Below are 20021 nucleotides of genomic sequence, written 5' to 3'. Positions count from 1 at the left end.
TCCAAAATTTACTCAGATTTCCTCAGCTGTTACTTCTTTCATATCTACTGTAGTTATTATTATATAACTTATTAGAATCTTATTAGAAGCTTGTTCTGGTGCTACCTTAAATCTTTTCAAAGATTGCATTTAAAGAATTAGACAAATTCACAAATCTTATAAATGTTCTTTAATCTTAACAATAAGCTATAAACACTTAACATATCTAAATAACATAGTACAGCTTTTACTTATTCAATAATAAATATTTTAAAAATAAATGCCCATTAGATACTATTAAAAAACATTCTTTTATATTATATATTATATTCATTTATATATGACAAGATGTAATGTGTAGTGATATTTTGCTTGTAATCTAACAAAGAGTTCAGAGCTAAGCCACTAGTTAGCCACAGACACCAGACAGTGGTGGTGCACACCTTTAATCCCAGTACTTGGGAGCCACATGCCTTTAATCCTAGCACTAGGGAGGTTGAGACAGGAAGGGAAATGGCTGGGAGGAGAGAGGACTACAAGGCGGGAGGAGACAGGAGCTCAGACATAGTCTGAGGTAGTCAGTCTGAGGACAGTCTGAGAATGCAGTCTGAGGACATGATCTTCCTTTTGGTCTGAGCACTGGTAGGGGTAAGAACTCTAGTGGCTGGCTGCTCTGTTTCTCTGATTCTTCAGCCTTCACCCCCTGATAACTGGGTTTTTATTATTAAGACAATTTAGAATTCATGCTACAGTGATGACAAATGCTTATAATCCCAATGCTCAGGGAGCAGAGGTAGAAGGATCCAGTTTAAGGTAGTTCAAGTTATCTGGTGACTTTGAGGTCAGCCATGGCTATATGAGACACTGTATTAAAAAAGAAAAAATTCCTTGGTGTGGGATTCCCCTCTGTATGCTGTTAATAGGTTTTATTACCATTGGTTAATAAAAGGCTACTTTGGACTATGGTAGGGCAGAATATAGGTAGGTGGGAAAGCTAAACTGAATGCAGGCAGAAAGAAGGTGGAGTCAGGGAGATGCCATGTAGCTGCTGAATGAGAAAGATCCCAGCCAGCCACTGAGGAAAGAAGACATGTAAAAAAATGAGGTAATGCCACAGTCACGTGGCAATACACAGACTAACAGAAATGGGTTAATTTAAGAAGAGCTAACTACAAATACGCCTGAGTCATCGGTCAAAGCAGCTTCTTATTATCCAATGGTAATAAAAACGGCATACAGAGAGGCATACAGAGAGGAATCCCATATCAATTCCTTATTCAATTATCAATGAATTTAAGAAACCTATTAACTTATGGGCTAATTAATGTCTAGAAGGGTAGAATGAACTAAACTGACATTACTGTAGTTATACAATATACATGACAATCACTGGAAAATGGTTTAAAATTTAGCTTCTGGCAGCTGTATAAAACCTTATGGTATCTAGCATACCTACCCCGAGCATTACAATGCCCACGTTCCACCCCATGATCCTATTTCAATTAGTCTGAGACAGGGACAAAGTGTTGCTTTTTTTTAATTGTTTGTGAACTCAGACAATTATGTAAATTATGTAAATAAAAAGAATCCCTGATTTGCTGCATGTGAGACATATAACTGGTAATCGCCAGTTTAATATAAAAATACTCCTCTCTGGCATCAAAGCTTTTAACTCTATTAAAACTTAAGGACTGTGGGGAAAAGAAAGAGAGAAGACAAAAGGACTTTTTAGATATCATTAAGTCCTAATAAATATTTCCCTTTAAAAATGTTGAAGCTTGAGGCTGGTGAGATGGCTTAGCAGGTAAAGACACTGCTGCCAAGTCTGGCAACCTGAGTTCAATCCCTGCGACCCACACAGTGACCTCTGTGTAAGCATACAATGGCAAGCCCCACCACTGCAAGACATAAATGAAAAAAAGTTGAAGCTAAAATCTTGTCTTAGACTTTGTTGATATAGCTTCATATACTGTATAAGCAGAAAAGTTGTATTGGTTTAACTAATTATGGACTAAGACTTCATGATGGATGGATATAAACACTGAGGTGTTATAGGAGGCTGCTCACTCATTCCCAGGCACCCCAGACTTGAAATAACCACACAGAAACTGTATTAATTAAATCACTGTTTGGCCTATTAGCTCTAGCTTGTATTGGCTAGCTCTTGTATCCTAAACTAACCCATCTCCATTCCATTGGCTGTGGCTTACTGGATAAAGTTCCATCTAGTGTCTGGCATCTGTCTCCGGCAGGGCTACATGGCTTCTCACTGATTCTGCCTACTTTCTCCCAGAATTCAGTTTAGTTTTCCCAGCCTAGCTCTATTCTGTCCTATTACAGGCCAAAGCAGCTTCTTTATTCATTAACCAATAAAAGCAACACATATACAGAAGGACTTCACACACCACTGATTGACGAAGGCAACAGAAAAACCTTCGACTAAACCAATATGTTTCACAGTCCTAAGATGATGTGTTTGTCAGGTTTTTTTTTGTTTTTTTTTGGGGGGGGGCACTGTGCCAAATACCCAAGACAAACCTTTCAACTCAAACTTTCTGAGGCTTTAGTCCATGACTGGCTAGCTCTATTGTTCTGCCATGGCAGTAGCATCTGGTGGAACACAGCAGCTCAGTGCATGGCAGAACACTGAGAGACTAGAAGGGGCTGAGGACAAGGTCTGCCATTCCGGGGCATATTCCCAGTGACTTACTTGCTCCAAATAGGCCCCAGCTGAGCTCACAATAGTGTCACCAACTAGGATCAAGCCTTTGCATATGAGCCTCAGGGAAGCACTTCATATCTAATCAATAACCGATGACTCGAGAATACAGCACAAGGTTCATCACAACCATCCAAGGTTAAGCGTGAAACAAACAAAAGCTAAAATGCTTTAAAAAGTCATATCAAAACCCAAAAGACATACATAATAGAGAAAATTATAGTGTTCATTTTATAGTTCAGCATTTAAAATATTTTTCCTTGAAAAGAGGTTTTTCTCTGACTAAACCTAGAAGTTAATTCATCTTACCTTCGACAGAAGGTGCCTGGTCCTGAGCTGAATACAACATATCCTTGAATGCCTATCAGAAAGAAAGAAAAATAATACATGAAATCACAAAATTAAGTTGTACTGAAAGCACATGAGCTAAACAATTCTTTTTTACTATTTAGTAACCATATTTAGTTTTCTAAATTAAAAATTTAGTGAACTATTTCAGGTAACTTTAATAATCCATCCCACATTGTACAATCTTTAATGAGTGTTCATTTATATACTTTACAATGAAAGGGCAACGGAAAATGAAGACACACCCAAAAGATCAAAAACACTCTGGATTAAGAAAAATGTGGGGAATAAAAGAGATTGCGTGAGAGGACTGACGGCGGGTGGGGATGGGAACATGAGCAATCAGGCTAGGGGGGAGCACAGGGAAAAGTACTGAAAGAGACTACTGGAGGTGGGGGCATTTCAGGGTCGGGTAAAAACCTGGCACAAGAGAATCTCCCAGGAAGTTACAGACTTAGCTAAATGACCCCAGCTAAGACTCCTAGCAACAGCACATACATAGCCTGAATTGGCCATCTCCTGTGACCAGATTGGTGCCTAGCCCAATTGTCATCAGGGTCATCATCCAGCAACTGATGGAAACATGCAGACCCACAGTCAAACATTAGGTGGTGTTTGGGAATCTTGCTGAAGAGGGGAAGAAAGGGCTGTAGGAGCCAGAGGGGTCAAGGACACCATAAGAAAACTCATTGAACCAACTAACCTGGGCTCACAGAAACTGAACTGACAACAAAGGAACCTACAAGGGACTGATCTAGACACTCTGCATAAATAGAACAGTTATGTAGTTTGGTCCTCTTGTGGGACTCCTAACAGTGGGAACAGGGGCTGTCTCTGACTGACTCTTTTACTGCCTTTTGGGACCCTACGCCTCATACTGGGTCACCTTGCCTAGCCTTAATACATGGGAGGTGGTTGGTCTTACTGCAATATGATATGCCATGTCTTATTGATACTCAACGGAGACCTGCACTTTCCTAAACAGAAAGCGAAGATGAGTGGGTTGGGGTGTAGGAACAGAGAAGAGTGAAAGGAGAGGGAAGGGAAACTGTGGCTGGGATGATAGATAGATAGATAGATAGATAGATAGATAGATAGAGCGAAGATGAGTGGGTTGGGGTGTAGGAACAGAGAAGAGTGAAAGGAGAGGGAAGGGAAACTGTGGCTGGGAAGATAGATAGATAGATAGATAGATTTTTTTTTTAGAAACAAAAAAGAAAAATACCCTTAATGATGGGGTTGGCTCGGTGGATGAAAATATAATTTCAAACCTGATGGCCGGTGTCAATCCCTTGGACTCAAACACTAGAGAGAACCAACTCCTGAAGGTTCTGATCTCCACATGGCTGCATATGCACATGCACACTAAATAAATAAAATTTAGTAATAAAAAGGTCCTAACCACTGGACCACATAGTAAAGTGCAAAAAACTAGAAAAAATCTGTAGCCTGAGCCGGTCTACAAATCATGGCAATCATGCCCTGCCTCCTGAGTGCAGAGACTGCAAGCTTGAGACACCATACCTAATCCCCAGAAATCTTTCTATTTTAGATATAAATGTTTATTAGTGAAACTCTAAAAAGCTTAGGACTATAAAAAGAACAAGGATTTTATAGTTTTTCTCCCCCAAATTATACAGTAGATTAGCTAACAACCATATTTAGGTAATTTGGATAGTTACAGTGTAGTTTCTCAATAAGTAGGTTGGGAGCTGGACTAAGAAGCATTTCTCAGGACAGAGATGAGAGACAGCTCAGCAGGTAAGTGCTACTGCTGCCAAATCAGACAACCTGAGTTCAAAGTCAGGACCCACACGGTGGAAGGAGGGAACCAACTTCCCAAGCTGCCTCTTGACTTCCATAAATGAACTATGGCGCATGCTTCCCTGACTCCCCCTCCAAAAAAAAAATAAACAAATGTTTTTTAAAGAGAGAAAGAGCACTAATTTAATGTAAAGAGAGCTTCCCATATAAATCAAAATATTCTTCAACCCATTAAGTAGATAAGGGATGAAGAACTAACCATAAACTTAGTGACTTTAACCACTTCAAGTTTTAAATACAGCTAACTACTGCCAATTCCCAAACTGGCATATGACTGAGCTCTTCAACCTTAATATAAGTGACATTTGGGGCTAAATAATTTAAGAGGAAGAGTTCTCAGCATCTCTAGTGACATCTAGAGACACCAGCATCAATCTTCACCTCCCAGCTGCGATACTGTTAAATGTCTCCTGGCAAGCAAAATCGCGCTTCCCCAGAACCACCCACCCACAGTTTTCAAGTATATAAATACAGAAAAGGAATAAATAAACCTCTAGAGCGGCCCATTCTCTTTCAAAAGTATTCACATCTAGCACATTATAGTCTTCCCAAGTGAATTTACTATTTGCTTTGTCTTAATAATTAGTCTGTTAGTTCCATATCTATCCAAGCCTAACTAAAAGATCTCTAACAAAATAAAAAAAAGTTTAAAATTCTTAAATTAATCCATCTTTGTTCACTTTGTTTTATAAAAGTATAAGAAAATTACCTATATTAAAACTTTACTTGTTTAAATGAAAAAATATTCAGTAAGATTCACTGTATGCAATTTGAATAGGCAATATAATAAAAAATAGGTATTTGGTCTTTAAAGTCCTTGGTTGGCACTCATGAAACCTTTAGAATTTACTGACTTTTACATACTAAAATTGCTCCAGGGGTAGGAATTAGAGGAGAATCTCAAACAGCTTCAGAATGGAAGCTAACCAATGAAAACAATTGACTACAGGGTTAAAACTTTCGGTCCTAGCTCTGAATTTCTGGGGAGGGCAAGGTGTTGGAAATAAGTTCAATCGCCTCCCTATACATAGTCAACCATGCCTGTGTAATGATATCCCCCAAATGTGTAGAAAAGAAATGGGCTTGAGGAGGAGGAAGAGGAAGTAGCATTGGGGTTTCTTTTCCAGGTTCTAGAAAACTGGAAATTGCTAGTCATACACATAGATGGATGGGGAGGATGGTTCAACTTGTAGATTCTTGCCTTTCTATTGGTTTACGCTGATACTGAGTTTCAACTGGACAAGTGCCTAGTGTCCTCAGAGCTGTCTGCATAGCAGCTGTTGTGTGTCTCAGGGGTCCAATGTGGATCATGTTTATTTATGTGGCAAACTTAGATATAATACATATTAAAAGATGGTACAGTAGAGAGCGGGACGTCCGTCTTCGGGTCGCAGCAGCGTTGGTGGGGTTGATCACCCGGGAGCGAATTAAAAATGGGTGACGTTGAGAAAGGCAAGAAGATTTTTGTTCAGAAGTGTGCCCAGTGCCACACTGTGGAAAAGGGAGGCAAGCATAAGACTGGACCAAACCTCCACGGTCTGTTTGGGAGGAAGACAGGTCAGGAGGCTGGATTCTCCTACACAGATGCCAACAAGAACAAAGGCATCACCTGGGGAGAGGACACCCTGATGGAGTATTTGGAGAATCCCAAAAAGTACATCCCTGGAACAAAAATGATCTTCGCTGGAATTAAGAAGAAGGGAGAGAGGGCGGACCTAATAGCTTATCTTAAAAAGGCTACTAAGGAGTAATTCCAGTGCCTTATTTATTACAAAACAAATGTCTCATGACTTTTAATATGTACCGTAATTTAATTCATACCCCAAAATTCAGATCATGAACGGCTAACAATTTTTTGTTGGACAGTCCTGATTTAAGGAAAGCTGACTTGTAGAAAAGTGGATATGATCTTTATTAAAGTAACGATTCCAGTTGCATAAAAAAAAAAGATGGTACATAGTATCTTCTTTGATCATAATCTAATGAACTTAGAAATCAGCAAAAAATTAATAAAATCGCAAAATTCATAAGATGTGAAAACTGAACAATATTCCCTTAAATAACCCATGGATCAAGCAAATCACAAAGCAAATTAGAAATAGAAAACACACATTTATGAGACATAGTGAGAGCAGTTGCAAAGAGGAAAATTTATACCTACAAAAGCTAAAAAAGCTCAAACCAACAACCTAACTTTACAACCTAAAGAATTATAAAAAGAGGAACAAACTAAATCCAAGGCTAGCAGAAGGAAATAAAATTATTAGAGTAAGTAAATAACATAAATGGGAAAACAAGATAAAATCCAGTAAAAGCAAAGATGCTTCTTTGACAGTTTCAATAATACTAGCAAATCTTTGACTAAGTAGATGGAAAAAAAACCCAGAAGTTAGCAAAATCATAAATGGACATGAGAGCACTGCTTCAGGTTCTATAGCAATAAAGGGGCTATGGAACACTATAAACAACTGTGTACTGACCAGTAAGATCAATTCCTAGAAATTTATAAAAATATACCAATATTAAATCATGAAAAAAAAACAGAAAATCAGAATATATATAATGTGTAAGAAAGCTGAATTGATACTAAATCTCTTCAAATATTTATTAAAAAATAAAATAAAAAAGAACACAGAGAAAATTTCCTAGTTCCTTTCTAGCCAGCAAAACCATAATATCAAAGCTAAAACAACATTACAAGTGACTAAAGAGATGATTCAACAGTTAAGAACACTGCCTCCTCATCCAGAAAACCCAGATTCAATTTCCAGCACCACATGGTAGCCCATAACTGTCTGTAATTCCAGTTCCAGGAGACCCAATGCCCTCTTCTGGCCTCTGTGTACACTAGGCATGCATGTGGCAGACAGACAAATATGCTGGCAAAAATACCCATACACATTAAAAAAAAAGAAGAAAAAGAAAGGAAGGAAAAAAAGAAAGAAAGGAAGGAAGGGGAGACTACAAGAAAACACAGCAGATGAGCATCTCTTATGAAAGCCATGCAGACATTCTCAGCAATGCACTGGATGTATAACTTCAGTGCGTAATGCTTGCATCGCATGAATAAGACACTGGGTTTGATTCCTAGCAGCCAAACATATCACACACACACACACACACACACACAAAATGATTCAGAGGACTTCAAGAGGTTATTTCTCCAAATAAGAGATACAAAGAGCCAATAGCCACATGAACAAACAAATGTTAACACCACTCATTATCAAAGGGATACAAAACAAAGACACAGCAAGATAGCATTACTACTACAACAGCAACAACATCTTGGTAAGAATGTACATAATTGTACATTGTTGGTGGCAATTGTTGGTAGGAATGTACACTATGGGTGAGAATGAAAAACTGGAGAGGCTGGGGAGACGACCCAGTTGGTATACCTGCCCCACAATCATGAAAATCTGTTTGGTCCCCAGGATTCACATAAAAAGGCCTGTATGGCAGTGCACACCTGCACTGGGGAAGCAAGACGAGGATGATCTCAGGGATTTGTTGGCCAGCCAGTCTATCAGAATCTGCTAGTACCAGATTCAATGAGACAACTACCTCAAAAATTAAGATGGGAAGCAATAGCGAAAGACCTCTGGTCCCCAAACAGATGTGCATAAACACAGCAATAAAGAAAGAAAGAAAGCTATCAAGTCATTTAGAAACTAAAACTGAAAATAATTGTCTGAGAATCATTGTTTCGATGACTGTTTTACATACATATTAGAGCTAAGGATACAAATAACCAGTCAATAATTGCCTAAGTCCCTTTTTCTCATTTCTGTGAGGTAACCCTTGACGAGCATTTTAGGAGTTACTTCAGCTCACAGTCTGAGAAGAAAATCAATCGTAGGAAGACATGGTGGTGGGAAAGGGACAGAGTTGGTCAATTCTATCAAGTCAGAAGGCAGAGGGAGATGAATGTTGATGCTTAACTGGCTTTTTAAAAATCCCTTTTTATTCAGCCTAGACCCCATGCCCATGGTGCTACCTGTGTTCAGGTTGGTTTTCCCTCCTCAGTTAAACCTCCCTGGAAACACCCAGAGATGAATCTCCTAGACAAATCCAAATCCAGGAAAGCTGAAATGAAGACTAAGTACACTTACAAGTACACCCCTTCTCAAATTCCACCCACACCTGACCCCAAAAGGCTCATACCCATAGTTCAATGAATATGAACACATTCATTCATTCCGATTTCAAAAGTTCCCACAGACTTTACAGTTCCTACATTATTCAAAAGTCCAAAGTTTCTTCTTAGAGTCTCTTAACCATGAGGCCCTGTAAAATCAAAACACAAATTACATACATTTAATATACAATGCCATAGAAAAAACATTCACATCCCAAAAGGGAGGAATGGAAAGGTGAACCTAGAGGGCAAACACTAAATCTTGCAGTTCCATGCCCAGCATCTGAAGGGCTTGGATAGTCCCAGCCCTCCAGCCCTGCTGCCTACAACACAGATAGCCTCTCTTTAGTCAGCTCAATACCAGGCCTACTGCTTTCTTCACCAATGTTTTATAGTCCTACAGCCTCCAACATCGTAGTTTCTCCACTGCAACTTAAGCTTCACCTTCACAACTTTATGAAATGGCTTCTCGAGGCATCCTTACAGGTAATCTACTCTGCCACATGCAGCCCGGCCTCAATGACTGATTGGAATCTTGGTGCAAACCTCTCTGACCCATGTCTTATATTCCATATGCATGCAAAATCAGCACTACATGTACAACACTGCCAAGTCCTGCTGTCAGCTCCAATTGTAGCCTGTCCCCTTTCTGCCATAGCTATGGTGCCCTCTGTACATCTTGGCAGCTGAACTTAGAAAAATACTTCCCTTGGCAGTTGTTTTAGAATAGGGTTCCTTAATGGCATTCTCAATTTAGTCTCTCTCCTTTTAAACTAATTTGCTTTTTTTAAGTTTCTGTAAAATTCTGTAAAATGTGTTTTAAAGATATAATACCCTCTCTTCCCCAATTCCAGATCCACTTCCCCCTCCCTACTGGCCCAAGTTTGTGTCCTTTTTTTTTTCCATTCATCAAGCCCAATTTGTGCTGCCCAAATATTCTTCGGTGTGTGGTCTTCCACTGGAATGTGGTCAGCTTACCAGGGGCTACACTCTTAAAGAAAACTGTCTCTCCTTCTTCCAGAAGCTAATAATTGTTCTACAACTAGGGGTAGGATTATGTGCCCAACTGCCCTCTCCAGATTTTGTTCATGTTGTCACAACCATTGTGAGTTCATATGTACAGCTACCCTCATTGTGTGGGGAAGACACTATTTCTTTGTAGTCCATCCACCACCTCTGGCTCTCACACTCTTTCTACCTCCTCTTCCAAAATTATCCATGAGCCTTGGGAGGAGAAAGTATGACATACATGTCCCACACTAGAGATGAGCATTCCACAGCCTCTTATTCTATGTACACTGGGCCAGTTGTGAGTCTCTGTGTGAGTCACCATCTACTGCCAATAAAAGCTTTTCCAATGAGGCTTGGGAGGTGCATTTATTCATGGATATAACAATAAGTTACCAGGAATCAACTGAATACTACATCTATCTATTTAGCAGAAGAGTAGAAAGAAGGTTCTCCCCTAATCACTACGACTTAATCTAGCCATAGGTTCTTGGCCCAATAATGGTGCAAAGTATGAATTTTATCTTCTGGAGCGGGAGTAGATGCAATCATTAAGTGGTTGGTCACTTCCATCTGTGAACATGTCTTGCGAGGCCAGTTTGTTACAATAGCTTGCAGGGTCCACAGATAGGTAAGACTGATGACTACTTTTCTCCTCTGGCAGCATGCACAGCACAGCACCTTTTTTAACTATGAAAAGCTAGCCAGTGAGAATGAAGATTCCAAGTCAGCTTGATTTTCTCCATGTTCTATGATTCGAGAATGTGATGTCACTGGGCAGTGGTGGAGCACACCTTTATTCCCAGCACTTGGGAGGAAGAGGCAAGCAGATCTCTGAGTTCAAGACTAGCCTGGTATAGAGAGTGAGTTCCAGGACAGTCAGGACTACACAGGGAAACACCCTTAAAAAAGAAAGAGAGAGGGAGGGAGGGAGGGAGGGAGGGAGGAAGGGAGGGAGGAAAAAATGTGCTGTCCTTGGCAATAGTGTAATCACAGCATGGGCAATAGCCTTTAATGTTTTTTGGGGGGGATAGAATCTCACTTGTTAACAATGCCAAAAGAAATAAATTTGGCATTGATTTTTTTATTTGTTAACCTGGGTACATAGTGAGGATACTGTTGTTCTGTTATAGGGTGACTCCACTTTAATTCCTTTTATGTGTGTGTATCTGTGCATATGTGATATATATATATATATATATATATATATATATATATATATAACAGTATATATACAAACAGGGAAATTCTATGTTAATTCTAATATCACTTTTTTGAAAGGTCTTTATTGTTATCTCACCCTATATTTCCTTCTGCACCCTGGACTACTATCCCCACCCAATTTTAAACCTTGTTCCATTATTCTCCTTTATATCATTGCACTTTATCTCCCCTCCTAGTGGTTTTATCTCCCTCAAACAGTGGTTTGAATGAGAATGCCCCCCAAAGGTTAATATATTTGAATATTTGATCCCTAGTTGATGGAACTGTTTTAGGAAGGAGTAGATGTGGTCTTGTTGGAAGAGGTGTGGGCTCTTATCATGCCAAGCCAATATTCAGTCTTTCTCTCTTCTCTTCCCCCCCCCGTGTGTGTGTGTGTGTGTGTGTGTGTGTGTGTGTTTCTGTCTGTATGTCTGTCTGATGCTTGTGGATAAGCTATGAACTCTCAATCACTCCTCTAGTACCATGCCTGCCTGCTTGCTGTCATGTTCCCCACCATAATGGTCATGAACTCACCCTCTGAAACTGTAAGCAAACCCCAATTAAATGCTCTCTTTCATAAGCTACCTTGGTCTCTTCATAGCAATATAAAAGAAACTGAGACAGCTCCTTTGAAAGCCTCCTGTCTCTCCTTTATTAATTTCCTGATATATCTATGAGTATTTCAAATGAAGCACACTTATCTGAAGATTCAAATACAAACATGCAAACAATATGTTTGTATTCTTCTAAAGTGGAGCCTTTGATGGGTGTGGTCTTGCCCTCAGGACACCTTCCCTATTGTCCCATTGCAAAAGAACAAGGTTTCTCCTTAATTGTGTGTGTCTCTTCAACAACTGCAGGTGTTTTCTATACATCCTCCTTGTTAAAACTTCAAACTCAATCACACTCCTTTCCTTGTCAATCTTTTAGTTCCACTTGCTACTCTCTCTCCTCTAAACCAGGATAAGAGCAGTCAGCAAGTGACTACACCACAGGTCAATACTATCCTATCTTAAAATTGCCTCTGCCAAACAAATTATTATAGATCATTACTTTGCCATAAGTCTCACTTGACTTACCAGAATTCAGGCATATGGAAAACACATTCTTTGCCAGAAAATAACATGAATGGCCTCTAAGCAACTCCCCAGTAGAATCTTGCTCCCCTCTGAAACCTCAGGATTCAGGCCTCCATTGTCCACATTTCTCCTGGAATTTTGATTTTCTGAACTCCTACCAAAATGACCCAGTAAGCTCCACTTAGAGCACTGTGGGGCCTGTCTCTAGTTCACAGCTCCAAACACCTGCACATTTCTCCCACAAATCAACTAACAACCAACAATGCACACTGTCAGGATTATCATGGCAAAAGTTATATTCTATGTAACAATTTTCCATATTACTTTTTTTGTTGTTGCTGGAACAACCAAATGACAAAAGCAATGTAAGGGGCGAAAGGTTCAAAGGACAGAGTTCATCACAGAGAAAAAACACAGCAACAGGAATGTTAGGGGCTGGTCCCATCACATCCAGTCAGAAACAGACAGGGATAAATGCTGTTACTCGGGTGACTTCCTCCTTACTCCTTTTTATTCAGTATAGAACCCCAGCCCATATAATGGTGCCACCAACCATCATGTAGGTTTTCAATTAAACCTTTCTGGAAATGCTCTAACCAACACTCCTAGTAGTATGTCTTTTGGATGAAAAGAAATTCAGTCAAGATGCCAATGAAGATTACCATCAAAATGAATATTACCATCAAAATTATAAAATAATAGCTATATTTACTGAATGCCTATCATCAGATATTATGAATATCTTAATTTATTATTTTAAGAGAAACTTGCAAGTCTATTTTAAGTATATGACTCCCACTTAACCAATTGAAGATCTGAGACTCAGAAAATCTGTTATCAAAGTACCATGCCCAAGTATTGCTAAGTATTAGTCACTTTACAATCAATGTTTCTTTGAGAACAAGAATAGATAGCTCGTTTGGGAGTAAGACCTTATTTCCTAAAACAACTTCTATCTTGGTCTCAAATTTTCTGATTGTTCCCATATATTTCTATATTTTTTTTCCTGTATCCTTTTGGTTTTGGTAAGAAGTGTGATAAAGAGTCTCTGATAATCCTTGCCTCCTGGTAGTAGTGTTTCTGTGCAGCCCCCTCCAGTACTACAGATGGCAGGCTTGTGTAAGCAACTGCATATTGCAGAGATGCCAGGGTAGAACTTCTGAAGATAGATCAAAAGATACAGTGTTTTCTTCTTGTTCTGTCTAGTATCACCCACTCCTGAGAAAGCCAGCCAAGAAAACCTCAAGTGGCCCTATCAAGATCTCCATGTAGTAAAGTTGAGGCCTCATAAAAAGTGCAGCACAAACGTGCACACCCTGACTGAGCCACCCCACTGCTTCTCAGTTCAAGATAAGCACTGACAACTTCACTGAATCATCTTATTAAGCTGCTCCCAAATTTTTGTCACACAGATACCATGAGACATGTGTATTAATTTAAGCCACTACATTTTGTAACAACTTACCATAATGCAACAGATAATTAATACAAGCTAGATTTGAAAAAAAAGTTATATAATCAAATGCACCTGTTAGTAGATCATAAGTAACATCTTTGGTTAGTTCTTATCAAAGTAAATTTTTATTCCCATAAAATTAAAGATTATAAAAAAGTGAGACTGGAGAGATGGCTCAGTGGCTAAGAGCACTTACTACTCCTGCAGAGGACCTGGGCTCACCTCCCAGCACCCAATCACAAAACTCACAACTGCCTGTAACTCAACCTCCAGGAAATTCAGCACTATCTTTATGGCCTCTGTGGGTATCAGCACACTCAGGTTACACACACATATATGCAGGTACTCACATATGTACATAAAATAGATAAATCTAAAATTTTTTAAATTAGAAAAATGGCTGGGCGGTGGTGGCATACGTCTTTAATCTCAGCACTTAGGAGGCAGAGGCAGGCAGATCTTTGTGAGTCCAAAGCCAGACTCGTCCACAAGAAAACAAAACAAACAAACAAAAAAACCTATTAGCCAGTGGTGGTGGCACACGCCTTTAATCCCAACACCCAGGGGGCAAAGGCAGACAAATCCTTGTGAATTTGAGAACAGCCCAGTCTACAAAATTAGTTTCAGGACAGCAAGGGCTACACAGAAAAACCCTGTCTCAAAAAACTAAAAAACAAACAAACAAAAAACTATTGGGGCTGGGCAGATGGGTTAGCACTAAAAGCAAACTGGCTGCTCTTTTGGAGGACCTAGGTTTGCTTCCCAGCACCACATGGTGTACCATAACCTATTGTGTGTGTGTGTGTGTGTGTGTGTGTGTGTGTGTGTAAAATCCTAGTGGATTTAAAGCCCTCTTCTGGCTGTGGGTGTCAGGCACACACATGATACACAAACATAAGCAGGTAAAACACTCATACATGCGAAATAAAAATAATTTTTAAAATAAAATACAAAAAAACTATAGAAAGGAAAACTATGACAACTTCAAGTTATTTATTTAGTAATAATAAAAATATATATTCCCATGTCAAAGCCACCACTACTGTAATTTAACTTTTATCAATTCAAATGCCCTTGAAAAGTCACTCACACCCATGCTAAAACAGGTCTGACAGAAGACTAAAACAGGGCTTTATCTAAGGATCTTATTCTGATGATAAGATGCAGTCTTCTTCTAGCACTAAAGTCTGCGCAGCTCACTTGTACATTCCTGTGGCGCAATGTCACTTCAAGGTCTGTGAGTCACAGAATCTAACAAAGTGCATGTTAAAATTCATCTAGAAACTATACAGACTCATCACTTAATTTTAAGTATTAGCTCATTGTTACTTTTATTTTAAAGCAATTGCAGTTTTATGAGATATCAAATTGCAAAGTCCCACCTCAGTTATTCCAAACTTCATTATTTTTTTATACAAAATTCCAATCACTTTCATTCACTAGACAGAGAAAATGTTTTCAAGGTTTTGCTTTCTAGACTTCCTAAATATATACTATGACTATTCAATTTAGCAAAACATTTTGGATTTTTGGTCAAATATAAAAGTCACCACAATGTAACACTGCTAGCTACTCTTCTTAGTACACGCCTGTCATTATATAGGATGAAAAGACTAAAAATAAAAGTAAACTCAAAGGGAACTAAATTTTACAATGCCTACATGCCTATAAATTCTCTTTTAAATCTACGGATCTCAGACTACTTCATGGCTCACATTTCGAGAGATATTTTTAAAAAACACTACTTCGTCAAACTCTCGTCAGGAATGCACGGTTATTTTTCATATTCTTCAGAAAGAAAAGCATCAATAACAACTGAGGCACGTGTAAGATGCATTTCAATGCTGAAGACACTTAAATGCAGTAGTGCCACTCTCGCTGTTGGTTTAGGAAATGTGTGGGGCTACAACTTTCATTTTTATGAGTTTACTAACCTCTGGAGATGCAAAGCCAGACATGCACAACGTGAAGACACTCTGACTACCTCAAAACATGGCAGATGGTATCATGTCATAGCACACATAACAGCACATGATGACGCAGGAAGCCAAAGAGCAAGACAAGGCCTAGTTTGGCCTTTTTATAACAATGCACTAACAAGAACTAACCTGAGCTGGGCAGTGGTGGCACACAACACTCAGACGCAGGCTGATTTCTGAGTTTGAGGCCAGCCTGGTCTACAAGAGTTAGTTCCAGGACAGGTCCAAAGCTACAAAGAAACTCTGTCTTGAAAACAAACAAACAAAAAACCCCTAACCTGAATCACATAAGAACTACATGAATCTCTCCCCAACACGGCATCCTCAACAACCTAAACCTTTAAGAAGGCACACCTCTTAAAGATTCTAAAACCAGCACATCTGCCACATCCCAGGCACCGTAAATGGAGTCCAAATGCTCAGCTGTCATCAACCGGTTTCTAGAAAATTTTGACATTGAAAGGGGGTAGTATAATGTAAAAATATTGAGTAAACATGTAAACATATACAATAGAAAATAACACCAATAACCTTTCTTATTTAGATCAGGTCTTTCAGCACTTTCAAATATTGTTACATCTAATTCTCAACACTCTAGCAAGGTATCCCCTTATGTACTTCAACACTGTCTATACACTTAATACTAATCAATTCATTCCCTTCCATATATCCCTCCTAAAAAGACAATCTTGCTCTCTGTAGTTTATGGATGAGAAAACTGTGACAGATAGGCACAATAACCTGCACTAGATGTGTTACCACAATTTTAAGTGATGTCAAAAACCAACATATTTTCTAAATCACTCTACTGAGAACCAAGTAAGAAGAGTGAACCTCTTCACTCCAGAGGCAGAAACAGGCAGATCTCTGTATGTTCCTAGCCAGCCTGGTCTACATAGTAACTTCTGAGCCAGTCAAAGCTACACAGTGAGATACGGTCTCAGAAATTTTAAAAAAACAAACAATGAACAAACAAGAATGTTTAAAGGTCCTTGTTACAATGCAATCAAATCCAATAGAAAACGTTCTGTCTTTTCTAAGAAATACTCAAAAGTAGAAGAACAGCTTGAGACATTCACCTTTTCAAAACATAAGCTTATTCTACACAGAGAGGATTAGTCAAAAGACAGACAGACTATGTCATTAGATGTGGCAATTCTTTTGTTTACTGATATAGTTTTGTTACCTGCTATTATAAAAATATTAGAAAAATGGGAGAAAATATTAAAAAAAACCTACTGCTAAATATGGACTTACTGAGCAGCAATCAATCAATCAATAAGTGAAACTTCTTTAGATTAATCCCCAAAGCTCACTTACATGCAACAGAAGACAAACATGAAATGTCACCTCTGCTATTCACTGCCTTCAACCTCTTCCTCTTCTAAATCGCGCCTCCTTGTCAGAGTGGCAGATCTCACTGACATTTAGTCATTTTAATAGAAGGTTAAAGTTTCCATGTGAAATGAGATTAACTTCTTCTTTCTCTCTGCCTGCCCCCACTCCCTGGTTCCTTCTGGTTTTGGAGCTGGAGACTGAACCCAGGTCCTTGCCCACATTAGGCAAACACTCTCACATTTCCAGTTGTCAACAAATCCAATGAGCAATTCTTTGTTCATTTTTCCCTTCAATACACTGTATTATATGCTGTCAAACAAATCAAGTGGAAGTCTTCATATTAATTTGAAGCAAATTGCTAACTAACAATAAACGAAAACACTTTTAACATAAATCCTGAAAGGTACCATCATCTCAATTTAGGGAGTAGTGTACTGGGGACTAAACCCAGAGTTCTATTGTTAGACATATATTCTACCAGTTATGATTCTCAGCCCTCCAAAGTATGTTTTAAATAGTTCTCCTAGACATTCCAAGTAACAGCACTAATATAGGTAATGGAGTAACTTTAAGTTAACAGTGAGTATATATTCCAGAAATATGACATGTTGACTGCATACACATGGTAGTTTGAACGTAATTGGTCCCCATAAACCCATAGGGAGTGGCACTATTAGGAAATGTGGCTTTGTTGGAGTAGGTATGCCCTTGTTGGAAGGTATGTCACTGTGGGGGGAGGACTTTGAGGTCTCCTATGCTCAAGCTATGTCCAGTGACACAGTTCACTTCCTGTTACTTGCATATCAAGCTCCTTCTCCAGCACCCTGTCTGCCTACATGCTACCACGGCCCACCGTGGTGATAATGGACTAAACCTTTGAAACTGTAAGCCACCCCAATTAAATGTTGTCCTTTATAAGAGTTGCCGTGGTCATGGTGTCTCTTCACAGCAATAGAAACCCTAAGTAAGACAATATATTTATCCCCCTTCCCTCTCAAAGCTTAATGACAATGTAGTAATTTTTTAAGTATAAAGCTGTAAGGAAAAAATGGGGAAGGAGATATAGCAGGTAGCAGGTTTAATACGTCTGCCCGAAACAGTAGGAGAGGAGTGAACTGATTTACCACACAACACAGAAAACTTGAAATACCTTCAGAGTAAGGAACCTAACAGGAAGCAAGCCAATTCAAGTCTATAAACCCAAAAGAGGCCAGGAACTGGAAGTATCATGTGGTTGAGAAGGCAAAGTTAAATAAAGGCTAAATACAGGATTGGTTGAATAAAGTAGTGAACAGGTCTACTCCTGGCTTACCACAATACTTTCCACACATATCCCACCAGACACTAACATCATTTAGACCAAGAAACTGAACTGAAGGAAAGAGGAGGGATTAGGATACTGACTGCAGACCAAGCAGAGGACAGAGGCAACAAGCACAGACTGAAAATCAAGTGTGTACGCAAATGGTAGGATCGCAAGCTGATTTCTTCCCCAACCCTCATAACTAAGAGCATGCCTGCTAAGAAAACATAACTAGGGGGACTGGAAACAGGATTAGTGGGTAAAAGTGCTTGCTGGGCAAGCATGAAGACCATAGTTCAAATTCCCAGCACCTATGTAAAAAGTGGGACGTAATGACACACACCTGTAATCTCAGAACTGTAGGGGGAAGAAACAGGAAAGTCCCTGGTGTTTACATGCTGCCAGAACTGCTCCAGGTTCACTGAGGGACCCTGTGTCTCAAGGGAATAAAGTGGTGAGTGATAGAGCAGGACACTGATAGCCTCCTCTGGACTCTGAGCATGAATAGGTAGAAGCACCCACAGGCACATGTGCACATACAGCACAAAACACACACACACACGAGAGAGAGAGAGAGAGAGAGAGAGAGAGAGAGAGAGAGAGAGAGAAGAGAGAAAGAGAAGAGAGAGAGAGGAGAGAATAAAATTGAAGGAAAACTAGGATATTGTCTCTCTGTTTCTCTGTTTCAATATTCCGTAGTTAAACAATGGCATGTGAATATGATGGTAATTATATAATAGCCTCATCAGAGCTCATTTGCACATATCACTCAAGAGTGTTCTCTAAAGTCAAGCGCTTTCTATTTTATTTTAGATCAAGAATCCTCCTGTGAGTTTGCTTTAACGGAGTTATCCATCTTTAATTCTTTAATCAAAGTATAGAGATCATTGACTTTACACTAGAAATGCTATTCTAGGTTAGTTTCACAAACAAGGCAGATATACTCTTCCTATATGCATATAGCAATTGTGAGAAACACAACAAAATTTTCATGAACCCAGTACATGTTCAACATTAGAAACTAAGTCTCCCAGTAAAGATGCTAACTGTAAAATTACTCATACACACATTGAAATAACAAACTTATAAATCTCACTATTATAACAAGTAAATCTGTTTTTTCAGTTATGAAAATAGTAAGAATCATTTCAGTGGTTTACAGAAAGTTGTTTTCTTTTTTAATCAGAATATGTAGTCTGAATTCCAGAAATTCTACTTTTCTACAGAATTAGTGGGGTCTAGATACTTGCACTACTGAGGTCTATAAATTACATTCTTTTTTTGACATTCAAGAGCAATTTTATTAGAGTTTAAAAGAAAAATCCCTTCAGCAGACAAGCTGTACGTCTCAGCAGCTACTCAGAGGAGGAAAATGGAGGAGAGAAGGTTTAAGCCAGGCCACTTGACATGGAGGCACACAGTCACATGGAGGTGAAGGAGCTTAAGAGGGTGTGAAGAAGTCCCTAAGTTCTGACCAGCAGCAGAAAGAAAGAGACAGAACAAAAGAAAAGACAAAGTTACATCTTTCTGAGTCATAGCTTGCTGTGGGAGCGCCTTCGCCTCCTTCAGCCAATAGCCTTTGTGTTACCAGCCCACTTGGGCAGGGTCTCTTATACTATAAATGTGGCTGCTAAGTGTGTGCAC

At 39.1% G+C, this 20021-nt stretch overlaps 2 protein-coding genes across 2 annotated transcripts in view; one reads left to right on the top strand and one right to left on the bottom strand.

The window, feature by feature from the left end:
• The window catches only part of Xpr1 (xenotropic and polytropic retrovirus receptor 1), a 158421-nt gene that overhangs the window by 124586 nt on the left and 13814 nt on the right, over positions 1 to 20021 (bottom strand). Inside the window, exon 2 of the mRNA XM_041662278.1 lies at positions 3008 to 3059. Coding sequence (XP_041518212.1) covers positions 3008 to 3059 — 52 coding nt within the window. The remainder of the gene's footprint in view (positions 1 to 3007; positions 3060 to 20021) is intronic.
• On the top strand, positions 6239 to 6818 carry LOC121454900 (cytochrome c, somatic-like). The gene has a single exon (XM_041662279.1). The coding sequence runs from the start codon at positions 6304 to 6306 to the stop codon at positions 6619 to 6621; it is 318 nt and encodes a 105-aa protein (XP_041518213.1). The 5' UTR covers positions 6239 to 6303; the 3' UTR covers positions 6622 to 6818.

The sequence above is a fragment of the Microtus oregoni genome, unplaced genomic scaffold (genome assembly GCF_018167655.1).
Source record: "Microtus oregoni isolate MIOR12 unplaced genomic scaffold, Mior012 000013F_ref0000133, whole genome shotgun sequence".
Classification (NCBI taxonomy): domain Eukaryota; kingdom Metazoa; phylum Chordata; class Mammalia; order Rodentia; family Cricetidae; genus Microtus; species Microtus oregoni.
This window is presented reverse-complemented; position numbering and strand designations above follow the sequence as displayed.

What these genes read in the sequence shown, in the direction of transcription:
- LOC121454900 (XM_041662279.1), top strand. Translation starts at nt 6,304, where the DNA reads ATGGGTGACGTTGAGAAAGGCAAGAAGATTTTTGTTCAGAAGTGTGCC.